The following is a 16781-nucleotide window of genomic DNA, read 5'->3' on the forward strand; positions in this document are numbered from 1 at the left end:
GGGGGGGGGGGGGGGGGGCGAAGAAAAAAATGTTCTGCCCGGGCGCCCATAACTCTGGTTACGCCACTGGTTCCAGGTAACTAAAGTTTGCAGCTTAACCTCAAATTACATAGAATGCCTGATGTCTGATGTCTATGTAATATAGCTAATAAAAGTAATTCACCGGCACACACTTTAAGGGTTTTTTAAGTATTGATGTCACTGTCGCTCTGATGAAGGATCCCTGTGCGGACCCGAAACATTAGCACCGTATGACAGTGACATTGGGTATTGAATAAACATATCAATACTTTAGAAACCCTTCAAGTGTGTGCCGGTGAATTACTTTTATTTACTATTAGTGTTTTGCACGGCGTCATCCGTGTGGTCACCTGGGCACCACATATACCTTGTGGGTTCGAGACCGTGGCAGTGCAAATGGGCTTTGGACTTTGTTATGTAATATAGCGGTCTGCCTTCCTGCAGCTACTAGTTGTAGTGCCTGTGACAATTGGTGGGCGCAAAAGGGGCATTGTGGAATCTTGCGCTGGGGACGGAGGGCCCTTGGTATGGTGGGCATTGGGCATCTGCCCCTTTTGCTCTGGTGGGCATTGGGCATCTGCCCCTTTTGCTCTGGTTATCAGGATGGCCTTGAGTTGAGTTGAAAGCTGAACATGTGCTATTATTTGAGTTGAAAATGCCGACATAAAAATATCATTGCTTGAAGAAGAAAAATAGTATACTTTTTTTTTAGAAATGTGACCATATAGTAAAAAGATATGAATATTTCAAGCATACAAATTTCAGACAGAGTCATGACATAGCTGTGAAACAGCATCCATACATGACTCAAAGAGCAGCTGGCAAGTACAGGCCCAGCAGGAGGGAGAAAAAAAAAAAAAAAATCGACCAGAGAATGCACTCTAAGGATTCAATGTCTAAGGTAAGAAAAATGTTCCTGGCTGAAGTGCCAGTCGCTGAGTCCAACATGGAGGGTGTGGCACAGCCACATACAGATATTCCTTTAGAAATAGGCACTTTTCATTTTATTCCACATATACAACAACAGATAGGCATTTTATTATATGACATGTATTTAGTCCTTTGAAAACAAGGCAATTGCACTAAGCAAGTGAAATAGTCAACACTTCCTCACTCACAACTTTCAAAAACATCAAAACAATAAATACACCGAAAAAAGCATCAACAGACAGCTACAACGAAATAATGTCCTGAAGCAGTGCAAAAAAATATTTTTAAAAAAACACAGAAAACAGACCGCACATTTTTGTGTTATGGAACATTTATACAACCTGGAATGTCTATATAAAATGACAAATAGGGAAATGTGGAGAAACACAGGGAGGAATAGGATTTTAAATATTATTTAAACTATTATTTTAAAACAATATCTGTAGAAAAACCATCTACCAATAATTATGCAGTAAAAGGGCCTACCCAATCCTTTAAAAAAAGTAGACCCTCATACCATACTGCCTGGCAAATATTGCTGCTTTAAATAGGCCATTTCCCAACCTTCAGGCCGAGGGCCACATGAGGGCCTATGGATAAAAACCAAATTGCGATATCTTTAAAAACAAAAATTGTACTCATCATTGTGAATTAACATCAAAACAAATTTAAGGACTACGATGTTTGTCAAAGTTACTTCTGACTTTTTTTTGGCTTAACAACAAACCTTAAAGTGTATGACCAGGAAAAAAAAAAAAAACCTGCACATACAGTAAAATATCTGTTGGTCTGCCGGAAATGCACGGAGCCGTGCTGAAAGCTGATAACATAGCCTTTTGTGGAGTGGTGTCAGCCCTACCCATTGTCTTTTGCTAAGCTACTTAAACCACTCCTACTTTCACATCTCTACATGAAGGCTAATTATTCTGTAATCCAAGATAAGAACTAAAGGGCTAAAAATACTCTTTGAGATAACACAGTGAGTGAGCAGGGGATGTAGGATAACTCTAAAGGTGGGTACATGGTGCATATTTCGGCCAATTCGGCAGCAATTTGTTCCATGGGTGGCCCTGTTCTATCATTAGATTGACTTTTGTTGACAAGACATGCTGGTAAATCATCGGCTGCCAGAATACAATGTACACAGCAGGAGATTCATTCACCCACGCTATTAGTGTGGATGGAGGAATCTGTCATATTTTTGACAGCCTGTGAGACGGAAAGAAAAAAATATGACCGTGTGTACCCAGGTTAAATGTCAGACGTTTTTTTTTCTGCACTTATCAAACAGATATAACAAAATACTTCCAATAGAATATTTAAGAGTCCAAAAGAGAGCAAATAACAGCAGTTCATTGTTACGGTTTACATACAGTTTAAAAAAGGTATCCATAGCTAAAACAGCACTTATATGGGACAAAAAAACCCCATGTATATTACACACACACACTGCATTACCACTCCTGTGGTTGTTAAAGCACATTGTACATTCATCAAACTGTGGAAGAATGACACACACGTTCAAGAAATTCCTGTTTCAACACATTGAAACATCTATGTACTTAAGGTATCCTTGACTACATGTCGTAGCTTGTGCAAGGTTTGCACGAGCAGCATTCAGTTAAGGATAAAGGATCACATTGAAACAATTGATAGATAACTGCTTAAATACAGGCGCTTTAGTGCACTGCCCAGTAAATGTGCTCTCTAGCAAATTTACAATTGCCTATGTACAGGTAGCTGCCATTGTCCTAATACCTAGAATAAGTCAAATCAAACATTGTACCTGGGGACCCTAATTATATGTGTGATCAAATAGGGGAATCTATGTAAAGAACGTACAGTGTTAGATGACACAAAGCTTGTCCTGTAAATTATACCATCTGGTGCACTGAAATAAATTGAAAACAATTTACAACAGGGGTGGATTAGGCAACATAACATTCAGAAATAGGTAAGAAGTCCTTGGTTACTCTCATTTTTAATGAGGCAAGATAATTGGTACTACAATGCCTGGTATGGCCGAGCCCTATAGGAAACCTCTGTTGAAAGCAGTATGAAGGTTGCCTTTAGCAATCTCCCTCTGAAAATGCTAGTTGCCCGACAGTCATGGCGATCCTCTGATTTCAACCCATTCACTGATGTGGAAGAAGTACGCAGCAAATGCCATTTGTTCCAGGTTAGGGATTTGAAATGTACAGAGCCCATTAGAACTGCTGGTCTGCCTGGCAACTAGCATTTTTAAAAGGAGAGGACACCAACTACAGTCTCAGTACAGGTAAGAGCGTTGACTGAAAAGGCAGACAATGTGAAAGCCCCGCAAAGGCTTATTGGCTACCTGACTTTTGGCTATTGTTCAGCCCAGGCTAAAAATATGTCTCTCACCAGTTCTAAGATTCATACCTGTCTAATAGAAGAAAAAAAAAAACGTAAGCATCAAATAAATCATGCCTACAGTGCTCAGCAGACCAAAGCTGGATACTCTTCCACAATCTTCCCAACCAGCCACTTGAGGAAAGGCTGCCGTCCAGAAGGTAACTGTGATGTATCCTCGTGGAAAACAGAAGACGGCGCCTTTTCCTCGTGTGATAAAGTTTATTTTTTGCAAAATTATAAAGAATAAAAAACTACTCACATATACACAGTGGAGACAAGTGGCGTAGTAAAGCATACATCCAGGGCAGAGCAAAAAAAGTGAATGCGTTTCCAGGGAGATCCCCCCCTTCCTCAAGCCTGAGGAAGCAGGATCTCCCCTGAAACATGTCAGCTCTACTACTCACATATACACAGTGGAGACAAGCGGTGTAATTAACCATGCATCCAGGGAAGAGCAAAAAGAGCTGATATGCATGATTAACTATAGCGCTTGTCTCCACTGTGTATAAGTGAGTAATTTTTTAATTGTTTACAATTTTGCAAAAATTAAAACGTTATCACACGAGGAGAAGGCGCTGTCTTTTGTTTGTTTTGCAGAAGGAAAAAAACCTCAACTTAACATATTACAAATTGTTGCCAACATCTTTCTGGACATGCAAATTTAGAAATAATGGAAGAAGCATTAGAAAAAAAAAAGTAAATCCATTTAAAAAAAACCGTTGGGGTTGGATTTGCACATCGTTTCCCCTCATCCAATTATGTCTCATTTAAAAATAAATGTACATTATATAAAAGTTTTAAGTAGAATTTTGATAAATGTCACTCATTAGGTACCAGTAGTGCAATTCAGACAGTCAAATGCTACTGAGAAGACGGACGCATGCATAAGCAGTTTTAACTATATTGCCTTTTCAGACGAGCTTGAATTAAAGCATTTCATCCATGCAAGAATCACATTTTTTCACAGAAACCTTGTGCTAAAACAATTTCTCTTTGTGGATTTGAAGAAAACCTTACAGCTCAGTACGGAGTGGTCAGCTCCAAACTAGACATTTATGCCTCATGAGAAAGGTTTTTTGTCAAAATAAATATTTTCTCCTGATAATCATTCAATAACAGTTCCATTTTGATTCATCTACGTAGAAATGGTTCCATTTTCTGATTCCTCAATGTAAGGTATGCTGGTGTCATCATTTTCGACTGGGTCTCTCATAAGTGGATCAGAGATAGTATATATTTCATTTTCTTTCATTGAATGTGCAAGAGGTTCCAGCACTGTATCCTCTCTAGTGCTTCCATTAGGAAATTTCATAGGAGGGACAGGTGGAGGATCATCCATGGGACCGTCAAATGACCTGTATACATCTACATCTGGGCCGGAGTCCCTCTTTTCTTGTAGAAGGTGGCCATACACCATTGTATCATCAATAACTGCATACACGTGCGACTCATTAGTCTTCCTACCCTTCTTAAAGAAGGCTTGTCGCCTTGGTGCCTCGGTGGCCACCTTGGTGTTGTATATACCCAATGGAGCTTGCTTCGGCTTTTTCCTGCAAACAAACAATTAAACAAAATGTTTGACAATGGTTTACTAAATGGGTAGAGCATTTCCACATTGCAAAGTGCATTTTTAAATATCTTAGTGAGTTTTCAATTTGCAAAGAATATTCCAATTGTGTACAAGGGGAAAAAAAAGAAAACTAAAAAAAACTAAAAACCTGGATTTTGTTAGTGGGTTTTTCATTTTGGAAAAAATATTCCAATTGTGTACAAGGGAAAAAAAATGAAGTGGACTCAGATAGCATGGGTAAGGTAAAAGTTGGCTTTAGCCCTTTTTCATATGTCAGCAGTCGCAGGCCCCTATAAGCAGACTCCCAGCAGTGTATAGCTGTGTAAAGCCATCTGTCGGCTTTACACTGGAAGCGATGCGTTCAGATGTAAAGCTGCCTGAACACTTCTAGGAGCCAGTAAACTTGTGCCCCCCCTCGCTTTACTTCCCTGGCTCTTCTGCCCCTCCTGTGAGACCGGCGTTGTAGGTATCGGTGGGTAAAGGGGAGAGAGACCAGTGAATGTCCGCAATTTCTAGATTGGCATGCTGGGTATCTATTTACTCAACACAACCCTCTCTTATATTGTCCAAAAAGTGGGTATTATATTGTGTTTTTTGCAAGAAAGCAAACTTGGGTGTATTTTTTTTACTGAAATGTTGGCTTTGACAGAAGAATGAAGCCAATATCATGCAACATAATGATTCACAGCTATAAGTTTGGGCTGGTATTCTATATGGAATATGAATATCAGAGAAATAAGACAGAAACGAACAGTGACTGAACGAACAAATTAATAAATAGATGAACAAATGAAAGAATTCAGTGATCACATAGATAATGATTCAACTTATCTGGTATAACAGGAAATTCATAATACAACAGTGGTAATTAAATGTAAATATTATTTCATCAGCAGTAAGATAAAGTGATAGATAGCAAATAACATATTAACACACTGATATACAATGAGGCAATACTTACTTCCTTTTGACACAGCACACAGTTATTATCACTGCAAGAACAACAACGACTGCTGAACCACCTGCAATTAGTAGGTACTTAATACCTGTGAAAATAAAGAGGAGATACTATAGACAAATGCATTACATCATATACAGTAGGAAAGTGGATTCTCCAATGGCTGTACATTGTGCAAAACTATTTTTTGTGATATGTGCGGGACAGGTGATGCAAGCCCAGGGGTGGGGACATTTTTCTGAAAAACTACTTGTCCAAGGACTAAAGCGGGGGCCAAATCTACTTGTCCCTCATGACAAAAAAATAGTTTTAATCAAAACTAGGGATGCACCAATACCGTTTTTAGGGTATTGAGTACAAATATCGATATTTTGCTCACCGATACAGAGTACCGGTTCTTGACACAGAGCAGGCTTGCCGGGCAGCGGGTAATGTAAGCATAAGTGTCCCCTGCACACCATACAGCACCTAGGGCAGTGGGTAATGACATGCCACCTGACTTCCTGATTGCCAGGGAAGCCGACTCCGTGTTGTTTGGCTTGCTTGATTGTGATTGGCCTGGAAACCGGCTTCCCAGCCAATCAGCATTGAGCCAGCTTCCTGGCCAATCAGGAAGCCAGGCGGCGAGTAATGACCTGATTGGCCAGGAAGCCGGATCGATACTAATTGGGTGGGAAGCCGGCTTTCCGGCCAATCAGCATCGAGACGGCTTTCTGGCCAATCAGGAAACCAGGAGGCGGGTCATTACTCGCTGCCCTACTTCCTGATTGCACGGGAAGCTGGCTCCAGGTTTCCCACAGGGAATCAAAACTACTACTAATCAAAACTGTATTTGACTGTGCTAAATAGCGCTTCTCATTGGTCAGTGTGGTCACCTGACCACGCTGACCAATGATGCTTGCAATTTGCGAGCAAAATTAAAAATGCATAGGACAGGACTGCACTATGGGGTACAGGTAGTACACCTGTACTAGCAGAGGGTAAGGATTGTTTGCCGAAAGGTAAGTATAGCCAGGTGGTGGGGGGTTTGGGAGAGACGGGGGCCAGATTTGATCAGGTGATTCCATTTTCCCGTATTACCTGAGAAAGTGAACTTACCCTTTAATGCCCATTGTGCATTAAACTACTCGCCTAGCACCCGAAACTGCATGTCCTGGGCGTCGGGCAATAGGAACTCCACACCCCTGAAGGCTCTCTAAATTTTAAACAGATCAGGCCATATCTATATGTTAGACAAATTACCCGAATAGATAATCATGGAAAGTGAGGAGTAACGTGGACCTATCTAACCATGAATCCACAGAAATAAATTACAGACAAGTCAAAATATACTGCAACAGTGTCATTTTCCAAAAAACACAAATGTACTTGCATCATTAAAAGGCAGTCCATAACCTTTAAACTAATGACTACCTAGGCTTGAAAGATGCATCAGTCTGCTGCAGGCAGTAAGCAGCATTCCATCAATCTCACTTCCATGCGTTATCACTCACTCAGAATGTACACAAGATAGGATGCAGCACAGGGAGCACAGCTGTGAAAGACAACAGTGAAAAGCTGGCCATACAAGCTTAGAAGTTCTCTCATTCAGTTCAGGCAGTGCCCCATGCTTTCCCCACCTACACTAAATTGCATTGATGGAGGAATCCCCACTACTGGCTATTGTGTTCAAGATATTAAATACCTGTATAGCCCATGTATCTGACTGGATGCAGGCACTTGTAAGATTAGGCGAAATCCATTGCATGGCCAGCTTAAGCTAAAAACAAGAGATTAATGTGCAGGCACCAGGATTTACATGACTCCATCATCCCCGGGCTGACATCTTTGTCCAGGAAGTAAATAACACTGGATGATGCCTGAACAAAGATGGCACCAGCCTACAGCAGAAAAAGGGAGATGAAGGCAATGTTGGGGAAGGGGGGGGGGGTAATTAAAAAGGTATTAATTACCTGCAATTGACCCACATTAGTTAGCATGCATACAGGTAACAAAAAATAAATAAATACATTTGAGACCATGTCAAGTTTCTTGATATTTTTTACTATACTATTTATGGGCCGAGTAGAATGAAAATGCTATATTACTAGAGAAAAGACATACCATTTTATTGATTACTAACCATAAGCTATTGTGCTGCTGCAGAAAGGTTTATGCAGCGGTCATCCAAGAAACCTACAAGAGGTCAGGTAACGACTTGGAACAACACACAATGAATTTTGCTACACTTAAACGTTTACCCTCTTAATTCCACTTTTCTGAAGAACATCATACCTGTTTTTTGTTTTGGACACCCTTATATTAATGAAGCAGCTGGTAGGGGTGAACTGTGGTGGACGAACAAAAAAACAAGGCAAATGAGTATAAACTGTGGCTCTCACTATCCCTTAGAACATCTTACCTGAGGAAAGCTGACTGAAGGTAACGGACAGCTGAAGTTTAAGTTTCTTTGTCTTAGCCCGGGGTTCGCAATTGGAGACGTTTACCCAAAATGAAGAATACATATCGAGTGGACCTGGTAGCTGCCCGCCATCTCTCTGTACTACGCCAGGTCCATTGTCTTTCTCTTCCTTTATACTGACAAATGCACGGCCATTTTCACAACTTACATCCAATTTTTCAGTTGCAAACTTCAGTCGTCCGAACTGTTTGCTCGGTACATTTATATTCCACGAAAGAGAAACATGATCTGGAAGCCCAAAGTCCCAGTTTGGAGTCCGAACATAAATAGTTTCTTCTGGTTTTGGAGATACCATGATTATACACTCTTCTGTGAAGAAAATACAGCTAAAATGAATTTTTATATGTATTAAGTAATTACAGGAACAATTTCTGATATACAGTAATGGCTTTCAAGTACTGACACAGCTCTCGCTCTATCAATATCTATATATTAAAAACACATACATGCACACTCACATAGTTGCATAGTAGGTGAGGTTGAATAAAGACACAGGTCCAACCTAAATGGGGGGTGGGTCCTATCCCGCTATGTTTTGTGAACTGAGGAAACCATGCAAGTGTTTTTTAAGCAGTTCATGTTTCCGGCTGATGCAACTATCTATTAGAATTGAATTCCACATTTTTACCACTCTCAAAAGTAAAATACCGCTTTCACAGTTTAGGATTATACCTCATCCCCTCCAACTTCATGTTATGCCCTTGCGCCTTTTTTTGAGGTAATTGGTTTAAGTAGTGCACTCCCAATACTGCAGTCCCTATTGATGAGTTTGTGACCAGAGTTGAACTTTGTACTCAAGGTGGGGCCTTACCAGTGTTTTGTAAAGGGGCAATATTAGATTTATATCCCGTGAATAAATCACTCTTCTAATGAAAGATAATATACTTCCAGTGCTTCAAAATTTCTGAGTGGGGGTCAGAAAGGAAAGAGGCGTAGGGAACAATCATGTTTTCTTCTAAGCCAAGACTTGTAATATACCTAACAGCATAATTGTTATACATACACATGTCTTAGGCCTGATTCACACCTAGACAACATAGATTTTGAGCATTTCTACTAGCATTAGCAACATGCAGTTATTTGCACGTTTATGCGCGTTGTGCACATTTATAATGAACGTTTTAACGCACGTACATGAAGACATGCATTTTGAATGGCAGCTCATGAACCGTTGTGGGCAATGGAAGAACGAGCAAAAAAGCTCACAAAAAATGTGCAACAGGCATGTCTTGGGGCATTTCCAATTAAGTCTATAGGCCAAAAAAGCACTTTTAACTGACCCCAAGAAGCTCATGTACCTTTTCGGGCATTTTTCTGCTGGTGTTTTTCTGCTCAGGTGTGAACCAGGGCCATTGAAAATCATGGGATTTCTTGTGCTGGGCATTTAAAAGCGCTTTTCGAACTGCTCAAAAACTGCTAGGTATGAACTAGGCCTTAAAGTATAAACATAAATAAAATCATATACTTAATAGGTAACAGTACAGTTTCAGTGCACTATAAAAGGCAAAAGAAATACATTGTAGGAAGTACTAACATCTATGGAATATGCTGAGACTTTCAGGTAGGTTTGGATAAATTTTTTTACAAATAAACATACATGGCAAAGGATTCTTAAAACACTCTGAGCTAGCTAACGAGAGAAGAAAAGAAGCTTGCTTTGCAGCTCCCATTGTCTGATGGACACCTCCTAATATGTCATGTGATAAGAGATGAGTCACTGCTGTGATGTCCCGCTCAAGCCTTCATTAAACAGATGAAAGCTGAAAAAACTGAATAAAAAGAGCATTCTCTTCTGGCTGAATAGAAAACTGCGTAATATTGATAAACAACTTTACAGTTTAAAAAAAAAAAGTGAAGACATAGATCTGTAAAAGACTATATACATTTCTTATGTATTCAGTAAATCCTTCCAGCGGTCACACAAACCATTTGTTCTGACCGGTTTTGACAAGAGTCACATACATCTTTATTAATAAGGGGGCTTGACAGTGTACTAATGCAATGAGATTGACTGGAGGAAAAAACTTACAGAAAGTTGAAGCAGCCAATCAGTACCGAATGACAAGGCTCAGGAATAAGTATGTTGGTACAGGGCTCCTGCAGCTACTCTAAAAGTGCCCCCTATATTAAAGCACTCACCTAACACTTACCCCTCTTACCTAAACCCCTAACATCTGTCCTATTCCAAAAAAACGTACCAATGTACATTTTACCCCCAAAACCTGTTCCTTGAAGGGAAGTTCAATGACGAATAAAAAAATAAAAAAAAAGACCTAAAGCTTTAGACCATCTCCTGCAGAATCTTAGTCCTTGTCTACTCAAGGGCTGCTCATTAGAGATTTAGGGATTCTTATCAGCACATGCAAAAAAACAAAACAAACCACCTCCATGTGAAGGATCATTTACTGAATAAAAAATGGGGGGGGGGGGGGGAGGGGGGCGTGCCCCTGAAATGCGTTAACCATCGAGACACAGAAGTTAGGTGGGACTGATGGCAGTAGCGTCTTATTAAAAGGGAATCCCCTCTTAAAGGTTCCATTGTGACTGCAGTCTATGCACCATACTGGGCTCTGTTCAACGTACACTTGAGTACATTTCTAACCATTTGTTTTTATTCTTCAATAAATGATCCTTCACATGGAGGTGGTGCTCTGCGTTTGTTTTTTTGCATGTTCCTTGAAGTGACCCCGTCTCAAAACCAAATTCCCACAAAACAATATACCAGCAAAAGGACAGAGAATATACTCTCCTATCCCACTTGCTGCATTGCTGAATGCAGCTCTGTTGCTGAGGAATCGTCCCCTGAAGTCTACTGGAGTGTCTGTCTATCTCCTGTGACTCCTGGTTGTTCTTACTTGTTTGCTCCTGCTGACCTCCACGTCACTACAGAAAACAGTATTGACAAGGAGGTCTGCGGGAGGAGAAGACAAAAGGAGATTGGTACTTTTGAAAGTGTCAGTTTCCTAACCGAATTTGGCGGGAATTTCCTCGGTAATATATCGGCATTGGGCAACAGGATAGGCATTAATACTGAATATATGCCATGTTCTTTTGCAGGGATTTCTTTTTGTGGGGATTTGCTAGGAACGGGTTGCTTAAACAACTAAAGCGTTATCTATACCCATAGTTTTTGATAGAGAAGGGAAAAGCTGGAGCCTCTGTTAAATTTTAACGACTGCCTATGTCCCCTGTGGGGAGCGTCACCCTGTCTATTTGTCTTGATGACCATTTCCTCAGGGAGAAAGCGGTGGCAAAAGCACTAGTAGCATGTCAAGCTCTGCTGCAAAGCATAAGTTCTAGCAGTTTTTGTATTCATACTAACATTGCACATTGTTACACTTATTCTTATTTTGGTATAGTTGTTTATACCTGTAATGAAGGGCACAAAGGACACACGTTGGTCATGTTTCCGCAGTTCTCGCATATCTGTCTGTTGTGGCATACGTAAAATGATGGTGACATTGTCCTTCATTTGAATCTCTTCAATGGACCCATTTGGACAAAAGGTGCCAATTTTAAACTCAACTTTGTTGTTGGAGCTCATGATTTCATAAGTAAAACCTGAAGCAGTCAGGTTGCAGGGTTTATCTTCAGTATCTTGTTGTAGGAATATAGATTTAGAGGTTATTTTAGTACTGATGGATTCGGGTGCTATCAACCTCCAGGTAAAACTGTCCAGGCGGACAGGGAAATTCATGAATGATTCCGGAATGGTAAGGGGCATGTTGCTGATATTGCAGATTCTGAGATCCCAACATGCTAAGAACACAAACCAAATAGACAGACAATATGTTAAAATCAAGAACTGGCTAGCACAATGTTTAGTATTTGGCACAAAAAAAAACAGAATATCCTAGGTTGCATACCAAGATCAATGAGCATTCAGGCAGCAACAAGCAAAGCAGAGATTCCGTCTTCTAGGTCTACTATTTGTCGTGCATCACATACAACATAGAGAGTCTTCTAGTGACTCTACTTGTGACGAACACAAGCATACTTGAGCAATGTATAGGATATTTATGTGCTTCGTAGTAGTCCCATCAATATATTTTACAAATTAAGTTCACCAGTAAAGTTGGTGTAGTCTATTTAGACTTGGCAGCAGAGGAACCCACACAAGGCCCATCTGCATTCAGACCTATAGCCTGTCTGGATAATAAAATGCTATACTATTACAGTCAAATATCAACTGCAATCAATCTGGATACTACAGTGATCTATCACTAAATCACAAAGCAGCATACCTGGCAATATGCTGCACTACTAATTGATAAATGTAAAGCACTGAGACTCTAAGACATTAGTTACAGGATTGTATGTTGCCTCTACTGTAATATGTGCGGGAGAGGAGAGTGATGCAAGCTCCTCCCAGGCTCTCCTCCCGCAACGCCCCACTCAGCCTCCTGTGACAGATCAGGTGTGGGGGCGGAGACAGCTGTCACAGGAGACCAGGCAAGCGGTGAGGGGGAGGAGTTAGCAGTCAGAGGAGATCGAGCTCTCCTTCCTGCACTGCTCGCTCAGTTTCCTGTGACAGCGAGTCAGAATGGAGAGCAGGGACAAGCAGTCAGCGATCAGTGACGCCAAGGGTTTGCAAATAATTGAGGACATAGTAGGTTTACCATGTCCCCAATTATGAATGAATGGGACGTGATCTACATCACTTCCTGTTCATTCATGGATTGTGGACACTGAACATACTGAGGGGAATTTATCAAAACTGGAGCAGACAAAATCTGGAGCAGCTGTGCATGGCAACCAATCAGCTTCTCTCTTCAGTTTGTTCAGATAAGATTTGAAAATGAAAGAGATGCTGATTGGTTGTCATGCACTGCTGCTCTAGTTTTGATAAATTCCCCTCACTATCTCCACAAGTTATGAATGGACAGGAAAACTCAGTATAGATGATTCCTGTTCATTTATAACAGAGGCTGCAGAAAAAGAGATTGAGGACTCTGCCCTCAATCTCTTTGAAAAGGGAAATATCAGGGGTCTGTTTAGACCCCTGATATTTCCCCAAAGCCCCTAAACAGTAAAGTAAAAAAAATTTAAAAAAAGTTAAAAAAGTTTATAAAAAATAATTTGAAAAAAAAAAAAAAAGGTTACATTTTTTTTTTGCTTTGGCCTGATTTTTATTTTCGGCTTGAAATATTTAATTTTAGTGCACCTGTAGTTTTAACCATTGCTTTACACTATCCAAAAATAAAAACAAACATTGTGGTCCGTCATAGATCTTCAACCCATTTCTCTGAATATTCACTGTATAAAATTTAGTAAATAGTGCAAAAATCTAATTTATATTGACCTTTACATTAACTCCTGCCCTGCCATTTACACAGGATTCAAAATTCCTCACCTAATATGAGCACTGATCAGAAAATTAAATAATGATCCCAACAGCTAAAAGATTGGCAAACTATCAACACCTACATATTTCCTTTACAGCCTCTACAATCAAGATCTTCATATCTTGACAGAAAAAGGAGATTTTGTAGTATTTTCCTCCTTCAAGCTCCAGCTCTGGTGCACAGTCTGCGTGTGCTTTACAGATCTCACAGGCTGGAACAAACTGACGTCCAACAGATTTCCTCCTTCCAATACGCACACGCAGATCTTTTTCCTTGGTCAAATCTAGAACATACAGTTCATCTGTAGAAAGAAGAAAACAATGTCACCATATAGCAAAAAGTCAACACCCCTGTATATAGCACTGTACATGTCACACAGCATTTTAAAGCAATGCACTGTCTGTACAGTGCAAGCCTGGACTCAACTATGCGCACCACTGAAATTAATGCGGAAGGTGATTGTAGCTGTATTAGAGCACCGGCAACAAAACAACCTTGTACTGTACGTGATACTTTTCAGTATCACGGACAGTACTTAAATGATATTAATGAAACCACAAGTCAATAAGCATTTAGAGCCGGTTCACACCACATCCATCTGTGTTCTGGCACAGTTAGTGGCCAGAACGCGCTGGATCACATAATTAAAGCACCACGGGAGGTGGCATGGTGGTGCTATTCAAGTCAATGACACTGCAGTCTTGCCACACCAGAACGTGTGGAACAGCAATGCCCGCATTCAGTGGCGTAACCAGAGTTCTGGGCGCCCGGGGCAGAATTTTTTTTCGCCCCCCCCTTATATAAACAACCACTGGAACAGTACCCTGCACCTCCCCCCCACACACACGTTTTTATTTTAATTTTTCAAATTTTAATATTTTATTTTTTTAGAAACGTTTTCATTTTTTTAAAATTAATTTTTATTTATTAATTAATTTATTAAATATTTTTATTTTTTACTTTACTTTTAGGGGCAATATTGGGGGTCTAAACAGACCCCTGATATTTCCCTTTAAAAATAGAAAAAGAGATTGAGGACACAGAGTCCTCAATCTCTTTTTCTGTGTCCCCTGTTATCAATGAACAGGAATCCTTTATGAGTGTTCCTGTTCATTGATAACATGGTATGTTTACTATAACTACAATTATGAATGAACAGGAGGGGATATAGATCACTCCCATTCATTCATAATTGAGGATATAGTATACATACCAGGTCCTCAATTATGTACAAACACTCAGCGATCACTGATCACTGAGTGCTTGTACCCGTTCTCCTTTCTGACACACACTGTCATAGGAGGCTGCAAGAGGAGAGCCCAGCCTCCTGTGACAGCGCTGTCTGTCTCCGCCCCCACACCGCTCTGCTGCACTGTGATAGGAGGAAAGACACCGGCCGCTCACAGCGCTCGTCCCGCAGCGCTCGGCCGGCTGTCATTTTCTCTCTGATTCCTTTCATCCCTGCTGGGCACTGCTCTGTGTCCCAGCGGGGATGAAAGGAATCACGGCCGCGCCGACAAAACGGCAGGAAAATGTCACTTTCGGCATTTAGCCGAAAGTGCCATTTTCGGCCGGCGCCCCCCCTTCACTTTTCGCCCGGGGCCCGCGCCCCTGCTTCCCCCCCCGGTTGTTACGCCACTGCCCGCAGTCCAGTTGCAAAAACATTGTGCATGCATAATTACATCTAAAAATGGCCAATAATGCATATCAACAAAAGCACTTTTATGTCAAACAGAATAGTTGGCAATATACAGATGGGTTTTGAGAGAGCACTTTCACATCCATTCACAACTAGACCGAGCGCAACTTATTTGCCACATAATAGACTCACTTATACACAAAGTTGCTGCTGGTCTATTTAGTTATTTAGATTTCGAGTCACTCATTCCCAGCGCAGTGATTTTTGATTATTAATATACAGTTTCTGCTATTAGACAGAACTTTTATTTTGAAACTTTACATCAAGGCTACATCAAGGCTACATCAAGGCTACATCAAGGCTACATCAAGGCTACATCAAGGCTACATCAAGGCTACATCAAGGCTACATCAAGGCTACATCAAGGCTACATCAAGGCTACATCAAGGCTACATCAAGGCTACATCAAGGCTACATCAAGGCTACATCAAGGCTACATCAAGGCTACATCAAGGCTACATCAAGGCTACATCAAGGCTACATCAAGGCTACATCAAGGCTACATCAAGGCTACATCAAGGCTACATCAAGGCTACATCAAGGCTACATCAAGGCTACATCAAGGCTACATCAAGGCTACATCAAGGCTACATCAAGGCTACATCAAGGCTACATCAAGGCTACATCAAGGCTACATCAAGGCTACATCAAGGCTACATCAAGGCTACATCAAGGCTACATGTTCACTTTAAAGCAACCTGCCTACAACCTGTTTGGTTACGATTTGAACTGGGCAGAAATAGCCACATATTGAGTCCATTGATAATACACCCTTCTTATCTGTTCGTCAACTCTCCGTATACTTCTAGAAAGCATCCACATAAAAACGGGTGACACCAAAATACCACTGTAAATAAGAATGATCGTACTGCATAGGAACAACTTGAATTCCTATGGACAATAGCGGAAAGTTATAACTGAGGTCATATAAAAGGGTAAGGGCATAATAAAAAGCTGTAAAAACATCAAAAAGTATATATCAAAAAATATTGGAGTTAATCTCCGATTGTTAATGGGATTATATAGCATTTTTGTATTTGGGAGTATATAGCATTTTTGCATTTAAATAAAAATAAAAATGGTTGGAGTTCGAAGTAGATGTAAAATCGAAGTGAATGATTTTTGAGAAGCTAAACCATGTTTAAAACCTTTTTTCACTCACTGAACCCTCAAATATGCAAAACCTCAGGACACCCGTCTCAAATGTAAGGGGGGACCCCACACACACATAAAAAAATGGGGTTCCATCATTTCAATTGAACTCCTTCCTTCAAATCAGGAGCCCCCCTTTACATCAGAGCGCCCCCAAACATCAGAATTCTACCTTTGACATCAGTAGTTCCCCTTCATATTAGAAGCTCCCTCCTTTTACATCAGAGTACCCCTTCTTTCACATCAGAAGCCCCCCCCCCCCCCTTACT

The 16781-nt window shown here is 40.6% G+C and overlaps 1 protein-coding gene across 1 annotated transcript in view; it reads right to left on the minus strand.

Annotated features, from left to right (window-relative positions):
* Window positions 1–4406: 4406 nt before the first annotated feature.
* CDCP1 (CUB domain containing protein 1) overlaps window positions 4407–16781 on the minus strand; it is a 49509-nt gene continuing 37134 nt past the window's right edge. Inside the window, exons 5-9 of the mRNA XM_018567959.1 lie at window positions 13744–13962; window positions 11686–12075; window positions 8257–8625; window positions 5859–5943; window positions 4407–4877 (exon numbers count right to left, since the gene is read on the minus strand). Of these exons, the coding sequence (XP_018423461.1) occupies window positions 4463–4877; window positions 5859–5943; window positions 8257–8625; window positions 11686–12075; window positions 13744–13962 (1478 nt within the window). The 3' untranslated portion in view covers window positions 4407–4462. The remainder of the gene's footprint in view (window positions 4878–5858; window positions 5944–8256; window positions 8626–11685; window positions 12076–13743; window positions 13963–16781) is intronic.

The sequence above is a fragment of the Nanorana parkeri genome, unplaced genomic scaffold (assembly GCF_000935625.1).
Source record: "Nanorana parkeri isolate BGI_ZX_2015 unplaced genomic scaffold, ASM93562v1 scaffold1121, whole genome shotgun sequence".
NCBI lineage: Eukaryota > Metazoa > Chordata > Amphibia > Anura > Dicroglossidae > Nanorana > Nanorana parkeri.